This window comes from Lepidochelys olivacea (genome assembly GCF_965140295.1).
Source record: "Lepidochelys olivacea isolate rLepOli2 genome assembly, chromosome: 3".
Lineage (NCBI taxonomy): Eukaryota > Metazoa > Chordata > Testudines > Cheloniidae > Lepidochelys > Lepidochelys olivacea.
This window is the reverse complement of record NC_140413.1, coordinates 47641229-47658254: the sequence shown is the minus strand read 5'-3', so window position 1 is coordinate 47658254 and position 17026 is coordinate 47641229. Positions and strand designations below refer to the sequence as shown.

The following is a 17026-nucleotide window of genomic DNA, read 5'->3' as shown; positions in this document are numbered from 1 at the left end:
TAATTTGTTCACCTAAAGAAATATGTAGTGTTCAAGAAAGTCTGCTTCTTTTCTGAAGGGACAAAAGGGAGAAGGAGGAAGACCAGGAACTCCAGGCCAACAGGTACCATTAAAAGAATACACAGTTTAAAAAAACTGCATTTATTTTGCTGCTTCAGAAGATAAATGCCATTTACAATGGTAGTTCTTTGAATCTAAAGAAATACATTTGATATATTTACAAGTAAATAGGATTGTATTGATTATTTAAAATGTCATTAAAATATAGTTTAAACTTTAAAATAGTTAACCCAATGAAATGAAAAATAAACTGTATGTTGAAAAATAGAATAGAAAGCAGAGAAAAAGAACAGGATTGTTTATATAACGAGGGCAAAAAGGCTGAGGGGAGAGTTCTGCAAAGGTAAAATCTAGTTATATCATTGCAGTAGTAGAAAGAAACTGATTCCATTTTTCAAAGTTTTTATTTAAATCAGTTTATTTTGCAATATTATTGATAAAACAATAACATAAACTCCGCATAATGTAGTAATGGAAAAATGGATTCAAGCTTCTGAAAGTCAAGCCCAAGACTATACAAGCCCTCCAATCACTTTTGTATTTATCATGCAACATTTTCATCAAGTATTGCATTTAAAGATTCAATTACTTTCATGCTGGAAATCAAGTCAGTGTGTTAGTATTTTCTGTACTCATAAATTACAGATGTTTCCTGTTTCAGCTGCAAATCAGCTAACTTCTCTTTTCTTTAACCTTGTTCCAGTATATTTTGATTGTCATATTTGGCTATATTAACATACCATAGGAAATAACTGTTAGTTGTAAGTGTAAGAACTTGCTAACTACATGCTTTGTCATGTCTAAATTGCAAAGTACTTACTAGCAGTACAAAGTTAAAGCTAGATTGTGAAGAAAATAACAGTGAAGATTGTTCTCACAATCAGTGCATTGGTACTATCAGAACATGCCTGGTTGGAAACACAAGGAGCCACATTCAGTGAAGCTGGGGTAAGGAATTATATACCCCAGACTGACCCTCAAAACCTCAGGAGGATTTAACCAAAAGGAGGCCAGGCGGTGCTACCTCCTCTCCCCTTCCTCAGGGATTCTACCTGACAGATGAGATGCAGCTTCATTTTGTAGCAAGGCTCCATAGGAGTCCCACCAGTGCAGACAGCTGAGGTGATGTGCCCTCTTGCCATGCTGCTTCACACCCAGCGACATCGGTGTGTGCCTTTTGGCAGACAGTAGGTTGTTAGCCATTTTCTACCACTGCAACATCCTCCTCCAAGACTGACATTATAACTCAAGGGCCTGGATTTCTGGCAGCCAAAGCCAATTTAAACACAGATTGAATCTGGATGTCAGTGTGTAAAGTCTCTGGGCCATTTGGTTACACAATGAACCTGTTATTTCTTTAGCTTTTTATTGAGGCAGTACTTATCAATAAGTGTTTCTTGTAAGAAAACTAATGCAAGTGCATAACATACAATGTGTATGATAATTTACCTAATGATCTGCTAGTACATTGTTCATATATATTAATTTTTAAGAAGTTAATTAATGTTTGTTTGCTGTGCCTCATTTGCCTCGTGTGTAAGTATAAGAATTCAGATGTATTTTGAAATAAATCGTAGTTAATTTCCAGATTTAGTAAAAGAATGATGCATCATAATGGTGGCTCAGTTTGATTTATACTTTTTTCCACATTTGATTTCCAAAGGGAGCAAATGGATTGAATGGAGTAAATGGAGAGGTACGTGTTTTCAAATCACAAGCACCATTTTTTAATTCTCTTTGCCAATTGTGTGAATAGTGACTATGTAAAATGTGTGCTAAAGGGCTTGCTTTTGTCCTCATTGGCACAAAAATGAAAGGGGATGATTGGATGCAAAGTCAGGTGGGAGGAGGCATGAAAAAAGAAAGATTTAACAACAGAGTAGAAAAGCAATGTTTTGGGAAATCAGTGACTGAAAAGACAAAGAAATATTGTTTAAAAAGAGAGAAAGGAATGTAGATTTTCTACAGAACTCCAAGTAAAACAGAATCTGAAGACAAAAGAAGGGGCTTCTTAGAGAAAAACAAACAAGTAAGCAAGGGACTTTAAAAAAAGAAAAGAGTAATTTGTTTTTCTGGAGACTCAATCCCCAACTCTTCATTTTTAAAAAATGTTATAATTCAATAAAATGGTCCAAGAGACACCCTTATTCGGTGACAGCCTCTTTTGAGACTGACCCAAACTATCCCCAAATCCACTGGGCCTGATTTTGAACTCACTTCCGTTGGTTTTACGCTAGTATGACTCACTCGGGTCAATCTGGAGCTCAAAGACATTCTCTTGAGGGGATGGGGTCCTGTGAGGGGTCCTGGATTTTGGAACTTGATCCGTTCCTTGGTCTGCCAAAGCTCAGATTTTTTAGCTTTCTGGGTACGCTGTAAGACCCATCTTTTTTCTTCTTCTCTTGGGCTGCAGAGGAGAACATGGGTTGAAATGGATATATTTATGGGCAGTCGTTTTTTAACTTCATGTTGTGCTTTTTAATTCATGGGACATCTGCCCAGAGCACTGGATAGGTGCCTATAGTTCTGTTTATAAAAACTTAAAAAAAAAATCTAATTAATCAGCTTCATTGTAGTTGTTCCTGGTTCCGACTCTAGGGTAAATGAAATCAGTGTACATGGGCCCATTCAGTAGAACTCTGTTTCATCTTTATTAGGAGATTCCTTTACACAATCAGTTTTTGGCAATCCCTTGTTGGGTTTCACTTAAAGAAGGTTTGTTGTATTTCACTAGCTGAACTTGTTCTTTAGGGCCCCACTTGAGCTGAGTACTTCAGCAAGTGTGCAACTGTAAGCAACTGAACAATACTATAGGCTTCAGTGGAACTATAACCATCCTTAAGATTACACTTGTGCATAAGTATCTTGCTTAATCATGGCCTAGCTCAGTAAAAGATTGTCATAGAACCATCTATCTGATGGTTTCCTCATCTGATCCTCCTGCATTTTCTAAATCACCATAATACTGGGGTATACTTTCATGGGATATGGACATTATTTACATTTTTCTAATACTCTTTGTAAGACATTTGTACAAATAAATATGATTTCATTTTGTGTACTTATAAGAGCTGTACAATTTACAATATAAGCTTATTTTAGGTTTTGGGGTTTTTACAAAATATTTTTATTTTAGTACTTGTTGTAAAGGAATTGTTTTAATATAAAATCTCTCCAACCAGTCTGTTTCAGCATTTGTTAAGCACCTCTCTTTTTCTTGACTGTCTCTGCCAATAGCAAGGGTCAACAAACAAGGCCACACACTGGATGTGGTTTCAGAGTAACAGCCGTGTTAGTCTGTATTCGCAAAAAGAAAAGGAGTACTTGTGAGCTGTAGCTCACGAAAGCTCATGCTCAAATAAATTGGTTAGTCTCTAAGGTGCCACAAGTACTCCTTTTCTTTTTACACTGGATGTGGCTGGCCATTACAAGACCAAGATTTGCTGCAGAAAACATTCTTTCAGCAGTTTCATCTTATTTTTTGGCAGGTTCTACAGGCAGTTGTGCTGATGATTCCAGTATTTTGCCTTGGTTTCTTACGTGGGCTTGCTGCCTGCTGTTTCGTTCTACAGTAGATGCCATTTTCTCTAGGTTGCATTGTTTTTTAACATTTCACAGCCCTTTTAAAAACTTATTTAACAATAAATCAACTTACAAGTAATTTATAAGTCTCTAAATATGCTCTATAGCTATAATATAATTAAAATAATAATAAATTCCTCCCAACTACCGTAAATATTTTCTTGTGTCATATTTCCAAAAATGGGTTTCTAGATTTATTCTCTTATATACATTTTAGATACCTAAAAAGTGGTCTGATTTTCAGTTGTCAGCGTACACAGCTCCTGTTGTAGTCAAAAGCAGTTGTAAGTGCTCCACACCTTAGCAATCTCTAAACCAGGGATTGGCAACCTTTGGCATGTGGCCTGTCAGGGAAATCCGCTAGTGGGCCAGGATGGTTTGTTTACCTGCAGCGTCCGCAAGTTTGGCAGATCGCAGCTCCCACTGGCCGTGGTTTGCTGTTCCAGGCCAATGGGGGCTGTGGGAAGCGGCAGCCAGCACATCCCTCAGCCCACACTGCTTCCTGCAGCCCTTATTGGCCTGAACGGCGAACCGTGGCCAGTGGGAGCTGCGATCGGTCAAACCTGTGGACGCTGCAGGTAAACAAACCGTCCTGGCCCACCAGCAGATTTCCCTGACGGGCTGCATGCCAAAGGTTGCCGATCTCTGCTCTAAACCTTAACAATCCCGTGAAGATATGTTAGTGTCTGTTAAACAAAGATTTATAACTGCATCATACAAAGAGAATACAAATTTAAACAGTCTTAACTAAAAGCACTGTTTTCTATAAAACAAATTTTGAATTGAGAACAGTGGGTAGAATTCTGTGGAATGCTTGTCAAAGTCTGCTGTATAGCTGATCAGAATTTAGTCAACAATTCATTTGTTGATGCTGCATAAGAAAAATACCAACACTCTGTTTCTTTACTCTGTTAGCTGCATAGAACTAACAAGTAAAGAGTCATAATTTCGAAAATAAGTCAAAATTTAATTGCAAGTATACATGGAGTGATACTCTGCTGAGTAGGAAAGTAAAGGAAATTTTTATACAATTACTTTTCTGGATAGAACTATCAAATAAATGTATGAGTGAGATGAAAAAGGCTTTGGCTTTCCATTTGCAGAAAAACCTGAGCTAAATGACTTTCTGTGGGTTCACGGAACTTTAGTGCTTACTAGCCTTAAAAATGTTAAGGGACAGATGGTGACTGGCTCATGTGTGGCTGTTCCCCCTCATCCTTCTTGCACTCCACTTACAGAGGTCAAGCATAATCACAATTCCCTTGAGAGCCCCTGGGATGCACCCCACCCAAAGGCAGCAGGGTCATGAGCCTGTCCACCAACCTGCTCCACACCGGCCAGCAGAGTTGGCCAAGTACAGAGTAAGAAGCATGCTACACTATCGTAAACGATGGTGCAATGGCCATGCTCTTCCAGCATATAGGGAAGCTCTGGGAGGTTTATCCTTCCCTATGGTGGTGAAGAACTGCACTGCTGCTACATGGGGCTGTGCCAAATAGGTTTGCGTGAGCCCTAAAATTCTGTTGTAGGATGATCTAATAATATACTTACTGTACAATGAAATAGAATATAAGACCTGTGGCTGCTTTATAAAAAAAATGTTTGACTAAGGACCTCTTAAACTTTCTTCCTTTGCCCAAAGGAATATTATTTATTTAGCAATATATAGTCTGTTGCTTTGTTTCTGCACTTCCATATAGCACATTTGGAAAGGGTGAAATAGATTTATAAAGCTGCTGTTGAAAATATACACTAGTCATATGAAAACTGAAAGGAAAAACTCATAAGGGAACAAAGATTAGACTAATTTTAAATCTGGGAGTGTACCATATTCCACTGCAATAGAGGTTTGTTGGCTCCAAGTTTGGAAAGTAGTCCAAATTAACGAATGTGGTAGGTAGTCAGATGTAGAGGAATCACTACTTAAATTAAGTTTTCTTATTTCAAAATGTTTCCCAGTATTGGCTTAATCTTACTTAGCAGATTGTCTACTGTTGTTGCCAATTAATTTGAGAATAACTGAGGTCTGGAAAAAAGAAGTAGCACAAATCAAACTCAACTTCCTCCCCCCCGTCCTGTCGTCCCTCTGCCCCCCTTCCCCGCCCCTTCCTGGATGGTAGAGACGTAGAGTGAACTTATGTCTCCTTTGTAGTCAATGGAAGTTTTGCAATTTACTTAAGTGGAGCCAGAATTTCACCCTTAGGCTATATCTTCCCTTGTGGTTGCATGCAGAGTATGTAATGCAAGCTCCCCTAGCATGGGATAAATAGCAGTGTAAACATGAGGCATGGGTTAAGCAAGTAAAGGCACGCCAGAACTTTCAGGTACATACACGGCTCTCTACATGCCCAAGCAGTGCCCAAACATATGCCCAAGCTGTTTTTAGTCGTGTAGTGTCCCACTGCCTCCCCAGTGCTGGAGCCTTTCCCTGCGATGTGTAGCTACACACTGTAGTTTGGACGCAGCATGCTTTTCACTGCAGTGTGTTGCTACACATACTCTATATGTCTCCATTAGTGTAGACAAGGCCTATAATCTTCCAAGAAGATTTTTAATGTCCTGTATTAATATAACTGTGGTATCATCAAAAAGAGGAGAGAGCCATTTAATATTTTTCTTTTCCTTTAACTGTTATATAAAATAGTTCTGCCTAGGATTAAAAGTTTGGTCTGTACAAAGAAAAGTAAAACTGTTCTCTGTAATGGTAATTTATTGAGTAAATTTTTCTTGTAAGCATAATTGAATTAAAATATTATTCACAAAAATCCAAAGAATTCAATGAATTTTTTTGTAGAGATGGACCTGTTAATCAACATCCTCTGTCAAGATGATCCCCACAGATAAATTAATTCAGATTGATTTTTATGAATGCATCTTAGTGAAGGTGCTGCCAGCTCCTCACAATGAAGATTAATTTTGAAAATTAATTTTGAAAAATCTAGGTTACGGTTTTTGTTGCCTTTGGTTTCAGAAAGGTGAGAAAGGAGATCCTGGCATTAGAGGCCTCAATGGACAGAAAGGAGAATCTGGTGTTAATGGTTTGGTTGGACCTTCTGGTCCAAGAGGACAACAGGGAGATAGAGGGCACCCAGGGCCACCTGGAGCAGATGGAAAACCTGTACGTACAGAACCTGACATTGTAGTTTTCATGCACTTTTAAAAAAACTTTCTATGCATTTTTTATAACTCTTCTATATTCAATTCAGGGAAGGGAATTTTCAGAAGAATTTATTCGGCAGGTTTGCGCAGATGTACTGAGAAGTAAGTCCCAGAGATTGCAATGTATTCTTTATTTATTTAAAATACTCTGGCTACTTTCATGATAATTATAAAGATATCCTGTTCTCAGAAAAATCAAAACTACTAACACAATGGACTGTCTACAGGTTCTTATGATATAAGTACACACTATAGTGATAATGTCTCCTAATCTTTCCAGTCTGTGGGCCTTAATACGTCACCACTGCCATCTCCTCCTCCTCCACAAAAAGCCAGATATTTTGCTTTTGGTGATTATATAACAAATGATTTATCTTAAATCCTTATTAATGTAGTTTGGCATTTGGTTATTTTTATCTTGCATAGTAATATTATCTCAGTGTCATTCTCAGAATAGTCTAAAGCATTTTCATTTGAATTCTCCTAGCCCAGTTGCCTGTTATCCTTCGGAGTGGAAGACTACAAAACTGCAACCATTGTCAGTCCCAAAGTGCTTCCCCAGGACGTCCTGGTCCACCAGGTCCAATAGGCCCAGAAGGTCCTAGAGGTTTTTCTGGTTTACCAGGAAATGATGGTGTTCCAGGTCTTCCAGGAGCTCCTGGGAGTCCTGGTGCCCGTGGGGCAAAAGGTAACTGCCTGGGTATCTCACGAAGCAAATAACATATAGCTTTTACTTTTTTTACATGTTCAGTTCTGAATGGTACTTGAGTGGGTAGCAGTAGAGGGTCGAGAGGAGTCCACACCATGTAGTTCGGTTCAGGATACAGAACTCATTTCCGAAAGTTGAGAGATGTTTGGTTTAATTTTTCTGGTTCCGACCATTTTAGAGAGAGGCTACAGAATTGAAATCTGGATCTGAGTCAGAAGGTTTTGGAGGGGTGGTTTCAGAACCAGCATTTGGGTCCAAATGTTTTGCTGAAGTAAAAAATTGTGGCCTTCTCCCAATTTAGCACTATATGGGATTTGACCTTGTGCCTAAAGTCCCCCACAGTTTGTCTCTTTAAGGGCTCAGTCATGCCTTATAGGCACAGTCTTACATTAGGGGGTAATATAGAGCAGCACTTCTGTGAGGGAGAGTGCCTCACAGAATTCCCTGGCATATAGTGGAGCTCATCTGCTGCACCATGCCTTAAGGGGGTGTGTGGAACTATGACCTAGCCTTGCATAGTCCTTGCACTCAGGTGAACTCACATGGGCCTTCCTAGATTTCACAGCTGCAACTGTGCCTGACCCTTGCATGGTGAGCACTTTGCAATCATTTAAAGATGTTTTTCTTTGGCTGACCTCAGGGATTGACCTGTCAGCAAGGAAAGTGCTCACCTGCACAATGGGCCATTGCTAGACCCAGTGGCAGATTAGCTACTGGGCCAATGGTGTCAGTGCCCAGGGGCCCTGACCAACTGGGAGACCCCGGAAAAATGGGCGATCTGATCCGCTATGCCCGGCACTCCTTCTGGGGAGTGGGAGTGGGGTTGGGGCACAGGGGCTTGTCCCGCTCTTCCCATACAACTGGCGCTTCTGCTGGGGAGTAGGGGAAGCCCCCGCACCACGCTCCTGCTCCCTGGCAGGAGCACTTGGGGGAGGGACAGGGGGAGACTGCAGGCGGATGGGGTGGGGAAGTGGCCCCCACTTGCTCTGGCCCAGGGCCCCCCAAAAGCATAATCTGCCTCTGGCTAGAGCTGGTCAAAAATTAGAAGTTCTGTCCTGTGGGAAATTCTGCTATGTTAACATATACTTTTTGTCCTCACTCAGGATGAAATGTCAAAATATTGAAATTTTTCACAGAATAAAACATTCAGAAAAAATTTGATTTGCAAGTGTCAAAACATTTCATTTCAGCTCAGCTCAACAGAATTGAGAACAAGGGGCATGAAGCACTGTGGAGGTCAGGCAGCCACAGATTAATAATGAACTGGCCCAAATGTTTTGATTCTATTCAGCAAATCAAACTGTGTTGAATTGGGAAGACCCAAAGTGAAAGTAAATATTTTGTTTCAATTTTCCTAACAGGGAAAAAAATCTGCAATATTAAAATTTCCTGTGGCAAATTTCAATATGACAAGAATCACGTTTACCACTGGAAATAACATTATGACAGAAAATCCCCAACCAGATATAGCCATTTCCTTTTAAATTACTGCCGAATATAAAAAGAAGCCGTTTTGGTTCTAGTGTATCTAAGAATATCTGTCATTCTAGTTTTCTTCCTCTATGAGAATAATGACTGCTCTTAAAGATTTTATATTCAATGAAACCAGCTTTAATTTATCACTTCAAGGAACAATACAAATTGGTTCCTCGTTCGAGATTTTCTAATATAGGTGGATCAGAAGTGTACTCCAGTGGGCTACATTCCAAACTGATTTATACCTTGTGTCACCTTACTGCAGTCAAGGTGGTAGCACTAGGGCTATGTCAGGTCAGAGTTTGTTCTACTATTTTGGGGTTACTTTTGAATGGTCTCAAGAAAATAGTTGCCTAATTCACCTATGTTCTTGGAAAGGTTGAACTGTCCTTTACGTCTTATCTGGTGGTTATGCTCTGTACTTTTAATTGGGACACTTGGATTTGATTCATGCTCTTCTTACCATTTCTCACTTCAGTAATCAAACCAGTTTCAGTAAATTCTGCAATAAAAATCACTATTCAGTAATCGTGTCAGCTAGGCTTGTGATCTTGTCAAATCTCTGATATTAACTAAATTAGGCCTAACCTTTATGAATCCTCCATAGGAAAAAGAAAAGGAATCTGAACCACTATCAATGGGTTTTTTTTGTTTTATTCTTTCTGGGTCCTTTTTCCCGGGGATTTTTGGTCTTTTCTCCCTTATTAAAAGGCTTGCAGTCTCTTTTAGCCTCTTAAAAATGCGGAGTCATTCTCCATCTTTGCTCCTTACTTCGTTTCCACAGACAATTTCTTAGGGGAACTTTTTAAAATCTCTATAGTAGATTGAAATTTTCCTTCACTACTGTACTTATTTGGAGTGGCTGGGCTTAGGGATTCTTTAACTCGGAAAGTCTGGGCAAAATGCCATTATCAGCAGAATGCATGAAAGCCAAGATACAATGTTTCATTATGTGGAAAAAATGAATGATCTTGGAAAAGGAGGAACCCCTAGAAAAGATATTTTTAATCTTGTAAAGAACATTTTATGAACCTCTGAGCTCAAATTTTGGACAGCAAAAGATTCCAAGGAAGCTACAGTTTGTACTTTATTCTAACAATATGTACTGAAGTGATGTAGTTACCTTGTATCCCTTAGACTTCACCTTGATACTCTGGAATACGCTGTTGCACACAGTTAGTCGAAGATTACACAAGAACATGATTATCATTTGAGACTATTAAGGGGTTTCATTTCTTATAAAAAGTGCCATACTAACATTTGAGAATATAAGGAGTCAGTGTGACTTTTCCAATAAAATCAACTTCTATGTCTAATTGTTTTTTCTCTCTGGTGTATTGTTTTTCTTAGTGTCTAATTATCTTTTTTTGCATTTGAAATAATAATTTTTTGACTAAATACATTCAATATATGTGCATTTCACTTAGACTTGTATCCCTTTTTACATCAGGGCTGAATTTGGTGTGTGTTTTCTAAACTTCTTCACTTTCTAGTATTTTCTTTAGACTTCATTACTTGCTACTTGTTTTGAGCCTATTACCCTCTTGAATAATTTTGTGGCATAGTCTTTTGAATTTTTTATATTTTCTCACAATTAATTTCTAATGAACATTAGCCTAATTTTCCTAAACTTTTACTTCAGTTACAGCCCAATAGCTTTTACTATCTTTGTTACCCTGTTTTGTAGCTTTTCTAGTTTCAGTACCCTTTCTGTAATATCAGCCACAATCCAGCAAAGCATGTAAGCCTGTGACTAGCCCCATTGATTTCAGTGGGTCTACTTACATGCTTAAAGTTAAGTACATAGTCAATTGGATCAGAGCCAAGGTGCATGGTAATGTCCAAAATATGTCATCTTGGGTCTCAGCAACTATTATGTTTCCACAGCATCAAAAGAATCTCTGAGAAGGGTATGTAAAGCAGGATGCCAACTGTAGCTCAATGAACATTTTGAAAATCCTCTGACATTTTTGTCTCTGACCCAGAAAACCAGATTAATTTCGGAGCACGTTGAAGTTTTGTCTTCAGCAGTTAGATACTTTTATCTCCATTAATACTGATTAATCTTCTTGGCTACTCAGCAAAGGCTGAAAAAAGGTGGCAATCTTTTTCACCGAAGAAACTGAACACATTAGGCCATAGGCTGACACGTGTAAGCACTGAATTTGGCTTGGTATCTCTTGTTTGAGAGAGATTTTAATTTCTGATGTAAATTTTGAAAGATCACCTGTATATTTTCTGTTTCAACTAGAGACCATGTTCAAAGCTTCAAATCCATTTTTTCATGTGACCTATTCAAAATGCCACCAGTGAAAGGCAAGCCAGAATTAGCCTTCACCATCAATCCTGCCTATTATCTACACCCCTCCACCCCCACACTCCCTTCAACAGAAATTACTTGCCATTAGATCTTAAATTGAAATTAGGCTGATAAATAAGGCAATTACAATGTTTACCATTGAACAATCACTCATCCAGCTCACCGCCTTTTCAATGTCTCAAACAAAAACAATGCTTAGTATGCATGTGTGTGTGTTTGGTATCCTACAGGGCCACCAGGAAAAAATGGAGAAAAGGGCAGCCAAGGAACTGGGGTTCCTGGAATACAAGGGCCCCCTGGCCCTCCAGGTAAGGCCTGAGTTAGCCATGTAGATTTCATTACGTGTTAATTATTTTTAAAATGTTGGTTACTAAAATTAACGTGATTGGATTAATCTTAAGTAGTTATATTTTACACAGTTTAAATAGTATTCCTTTTATGCTGGTTGCTAGGTAGGAAAACACTGTGGGTATGTGTGTTTTTATTGCTTTTCATTTGAAGCAGAATATATTATTTACTATAGGGTAGGTATTTATAGATATAAGTGACTCAAATTCCTATTCCTTGGTAGACTGAGATTTAAAATTAGCAAAATTCCCTTGTGTAGTGGAAGAAGAAATAAAACGCAACATGTCAGATTTTCAGAAATGTTAAGAACCCACAAACCTAATTCCCACCTATAGGAGCTGCAGAGGCTCTGAAAATCCAGGTTGATATATTCATGAAATCACACAGCAATTTCTTTTTAAAGGAAAGCTGTTTTTTTAAACAATAGTATGCTCTGTCAAAATATAAAATTGATCCTTTGGAGGAGATGATAGGGCCTGATCCAAAGCCAATTAAGTCAATGGAAAGGTGCCTATGGACTTTGGTTCTGGCCCACAGTAAGCTGGACTATATGATAAAGTAACAATACACCAAAGCCAATTTTTAAAAGTTTCTTTTAAAATAGCTTTTAATTTTGATTTGATTTTCAATCTATTCTGCTATTCATCTTGATTGTTTGTTTGTAAATTTGATTCAAGTTCGTTCAGTAGATGACATAGGTAATATGATTATTTGTAACAAACATTTAATTCCTGGTATATAAACTCTAGTGCCAAAGAAGTCCTTTCTTCTGAAAGTGAAGTTTTGTTCAGCTTAGTACAGAAACAGGAGCCAAATGCAAAATTCTGAACTTCCTCAAAGTTCTGGGATGTTTGAATCCAGTATTCAACTTGGACCCATCTCTAACAGTATATATACAGCAAAGTCTAACTACTTGTTGTATATATGTCAAGGTCCTGAAGGTCCACCTGGAATGAGTAAAGAGGGACGTCCTGGAGAATCTGGGCAGCCTGGTAAAGATGGAGATCGTGGAAATCCTGGAATTCAAGGACAACCTGGACCCCCAGGAATTTGTGATCCTTCGTTATGTTTTAGTGTAATTGTAGGAAGAGATCCATTTAGAAAGGGACCGAACTATTAATTTGCAACGAGTTAGTCCGTGAAATAGGTATGGTGCTTGTCTTTTATGGTCTTTCAAGTCTCAGGAAGATGACCAGAAATAATAATCCCTTAAACAGGAACAAAAGTACCTCTGGTTTGGTAAAGCAATAAAGATCACACAGGTTATACATTCCATTCAAAAAGAATCTCCATTCATATTGGGCCTTTAGATGCATAACTAGCATTGATTAAATATCAAGGGTTTCCAGAGAGACAGTCAATTTTACCATGACTAAAATTAACCATGACATTTGATTTTTAATATTTAAGTGCCCACTCATACTCCTGCTTCCATTGAAGTCTATTAACATTGCTAGATAACTTCTGTTGACTGTAATGGGAGCAGGATTTGGCGCTAAATGTTTATTGATCAGGTTTTAAATCACTGTGAAATGTTTCACATTTAGCCTACATATACAGTAATTGATTTTGAAAGAAAGTCTAGCTGTTACTTCATATGTGTGTGAATTTTATTGGTTTATGTACATTTAATATTTTATAGCTCAAGGCTTTCCATTAGCAAAAGCATGTGTCTGATTTTTACAACATTGAGAAAAATGTTTGGCTTTTTTATGCCAGTAATTTCACCCAATCTATCTTCAATTAATTTAGATAAAGGTCAGTGTGAAATGGAATCGCAATTTATCTAAGGATCAGGTTGAAATGGAATGCGGCTGAGATTTCACCCCAGAATGACTCATTCTAACTAAAGAAACGAAATGAGTTATAAATTAACTGACATTAAACATTGCATTATTTTAAAAATAAACTTTAATTTGTTTGCAACTACAGTCTACAAAGGTTGAAAATCACATTTTTTTACAACGAAGTTTAACAAACTTAATACATTCAGTAAAATTACAGATCTAGCTCCATCCCCTTTGCTGTGCTCCACAAGGACTGTAGGTGTCAAACATAAAAAACAGGATTACAAAAAGAAAGGTCTTTGTGCTTGCTAACTAACTGCAATGTTTGTTATGTTACTTTGTTTTCCATTTTAAGCAAGACATTTGTATGCTAATTTTCATTGTATGCAACACTAGCAAGAAGTACTTCTTGCATTCTAAGTAAAAAAGCAATTGCACAGTTCCCATTAAAATTTGAGTACATTTTTAAATTAATGCAGAGAATCTTTGTATTGCACTTAACCAAAGCTTTATATGACTTTTTTGATGTGCTGTTTTTCTGTTGTCGTGCTACAAAAATTTGGTAGTAAGCTTGACATTCAAGGTAAAATAAAAGTTTGTAGAGGCTTGGTGGTGATGTGATGAATAAATACAAGGGCTTTTTAATTGTCTGTGCTCTGTGATAGCACAACAGAATATATACTATGCCCCTAGGGTAGGTATTTATACCTGGGGGCTGCTCTCTGATTTGGTATCCTTCCATCTTCTCTAAACAAAACCCAAAACAGAAAACCCTCTAAAAATAAGAACAAATCTGTCTCATTCCACCCCCACCCTGAAATCCCCAAATCCATCTCATCATGTAGAACCTGAATGTCATACCCTTATTCACACTGCGTAGCTGATTACTCCATGAGCGGTCACACTGACTTAAGTAAGACCAACTGTGGAATTAAGGTACTATTCAGTCTCAGTAAGGGTACCAGAATCTGTCCCATAGAAATGGCATAATTCCATATGTTGTTAAAACCCTAATTTTAGTATTTAAGTGCCTACTTAAATGTCGACTTCCAGCTTTTCTATATTAATATCCTCAAATGCTTTTTTTTTTTTTCAGTAAAAACAATGAGGAGTCCTTGTGGCACCTTAGAGACCAACACATTTATTTGGGCATAAGCTTTCGTGGGATAAAACCTACTTCATCAGATGCATGGAGTGGAAAATATAGTAAGCAGGTATAAATATACAGCACATGAAAAGATGGGAGTTGCCTTACCAAGTGAGGGGTCAGTGCTAAAGTAATTTTCCCTCTGTTGATATTCACCCCTTCTTGTCAACTGTTGGGAATGGGCCACTTCCACCCTAACTGAATTGGCCTCATTAGCACTGCGTCCCCCCCCCCCCCGCACTTGGTAAGGCAACTCCCATTTTTTCATGTGCTGTATATTTATACCTGCTTACTGTATTTTCCACTCCATGCATCTGATGAAGTGGGTTATATCCCACGAAAGTTTAGGCCAAAATAAATTTGTTAGTCTCTAAGGTGGCACAAGGACTCCTCGTTGTGTTTACAGATATAGACTAACATGGCTACCACTCTGAAACCTGTCACTATGTTTTTTCAGTTGAGCTCACTTCAATTTGAGATTTTCAGTCACCTGATTAAACAGGAAATAGAATCACTGAAGCCAGAAATGGAAAAGTCCTACTAGATTATATCTTCTCTATCTCCCTGCTAATAATTAAATGTTCCTATTGTTTATTAAGTACTCCCCTCATATCAGGATCCATCTCTTGCAGCAGAACAAACAAAAGCCATTTTAGTAATCTTCTTGAATTATATTAGAATACTTTGAGCGTGCCTACAAAATAGGGGAAAAGGAGAACTAGTTAATACAATTTATATGGACTTCCAAAAAGCCTTCACGTCTCTCACAAAAGTATATTAAGCAAACTAAATAGATGTGGAGTGAGAGAGAAAGTGTGTCAAATTCAGAAACTGGCTAAAAAATAGAGAAGATAAATCATGAAGAAATTATCTGTATTCAAGATCGGAAAAGAGTAAATGCGGTGCCCCTAGCTTCCATATTATGTACAGTTTTTAGTACATTTATTAATGATTCAGAAAGGGGAGTGAACAGTAAGATCAAATTTACAGGTGACAAAGTTTATTTAGATTAATCAAGAATAGAGAAAGCTGTGAGGAATTACAGTGGGACTCAACAAAATTAGATGAATAGACAGCAAGATGGCAGGTGAAATCATTGTTGACAAATATAAAGTAATGCACATTGGAAGGAATATTTGAACTACTTATACACAGACTTGGAAGGATTACTTTTTATCAGTATATATCAGTAAATCTCTATTTCACTCTACACCCCAACCAACAAAAATATTTCTGTCAATTATCAAATTTTACAGATAGGCGAAGTAAGAAAAACGCTGCTTACTAGAGTTTAATTTAAGGATATTTTCTTTGTATTTTTTGACATGTGATGTTGACAATTTGTGTTTTAATGATTATAAAACTAACTTTTTTGAATCTGTGTCTTTTTTATTTATATAATTGTCCGATCCATAATTATGCACAGCTATGAAAATTTAAATCAATAAACATTAAAAATGCTTAAATATACATAAATATTATCCATCAAAATGATCAAAAATTAAAATCTCCTTCTGCTAAGCCTACTCCATGCATATTGCTGTACCTAAACAAACTATAACCACTGAGGACAAAGACCTTGATGCTATTGTAGAGAGCTCGATGAAAACAACAATATTAAAGCACATTCAATAAAGCAAACAAAATGTTAGGATTTTAAAAGAATGAGAGAGAATCATATTTAAAACTTTAAGTCCTATAAATTAATGGAACACACTCAGTTTAAATATTGTGTATTTCAAAGAGAACATAGCAGAAACTCAGGGCATTCAGAGGTGGCTGATGAATATGATTAGAGGCATGGCAAGACATTCTTATGATGAGAGATTGAAAAGATTAGGTTGAGGATGTGCGGGAGTTTCCCAAACCTTAGCCATTCTTTTTAGTGACAAATCTGAGGAACTGTCCCAGATTGAGGTGTCGTTACAGGAGGTTTTGGAACAAACTGATAAACTAAACAGTAATAAGTCACCAGGACCAGATAGTGTTCACCCAACAGTTCTGAAGAAACTCAAATGTAAAATTGCAGAACTACTAACTGTAGTCTGTAATCTATCATTTAAATCAACTTCTGTACCAAATGCCTGGAGGATGGCTAATATGATGCCAATTTTTAAAAAGGGCTCCAGAGGTGACCCCAGCAGTTACAGGCCAGTAAGCTTGACCTCAGTACCGGGCAAACTGGTTGAAACTATAGTAAAGAACAAAATTGTCAGACACATAGATGAACATAATTTGTTGGGGAATAGTCAACATGGTTTTTGTAAAGGGAAATCATGCCTCACCAATCTACTAGAATTCTTTGAGGGGGTCACAAGCATGTGGACAAGGGGGATCCAAGGATCCAGTGTATTTAGATTTTCAGAAAGCCTTTGACAAGGTCCTCACCAAAGGCTCTTAAGCAAAGTAAGTAGTCATGGGATAAGAGGGAAGGTTCT

At 37.6% G+C, this 17026-nt stretch overlaps 1 protein-coding gene across 2 annotated transcripts in view; it reads left to right on the top strand.

Annotated features, from left to right (window-relative positions):
* LOC311518254 (uncharacterized protein) overlaps positions 1-14581 on the top strand; it is a 197235-nt gene extending 182654 nt beyond the window's left edge. For both annotated transcript variants that reach the window (XM_084623903.1, XM_084623904.1), the window contains exons 23-29: positions 59-103; positions 1724-1756; positions 6614-6760; positions 6849-6903; positions 7289-7489; positions 11537-11614; positions 12587-14581. In XM_084623903.1, the coding sequence (XP_084480029.1) occupies positions 59-103; positions 1724-1756; positions 6614-6760; positions 6849-6903; positions 7289-7489; positions 11537-11614; positions 12587-12774 (747 nt within the window). In that variant the 3' untranslated portion in view covers positions 12775-14581. The remainder of the gene's footprint in view (positions 1-58; positions 104-1723; positions 1757-6613; positions 6761-6848; positions 6904-7288; positions 7490-11536; positions 11615-12586) is intronic.
* Positions 14582-17026: the final 2445 nt, after the last annotated feature.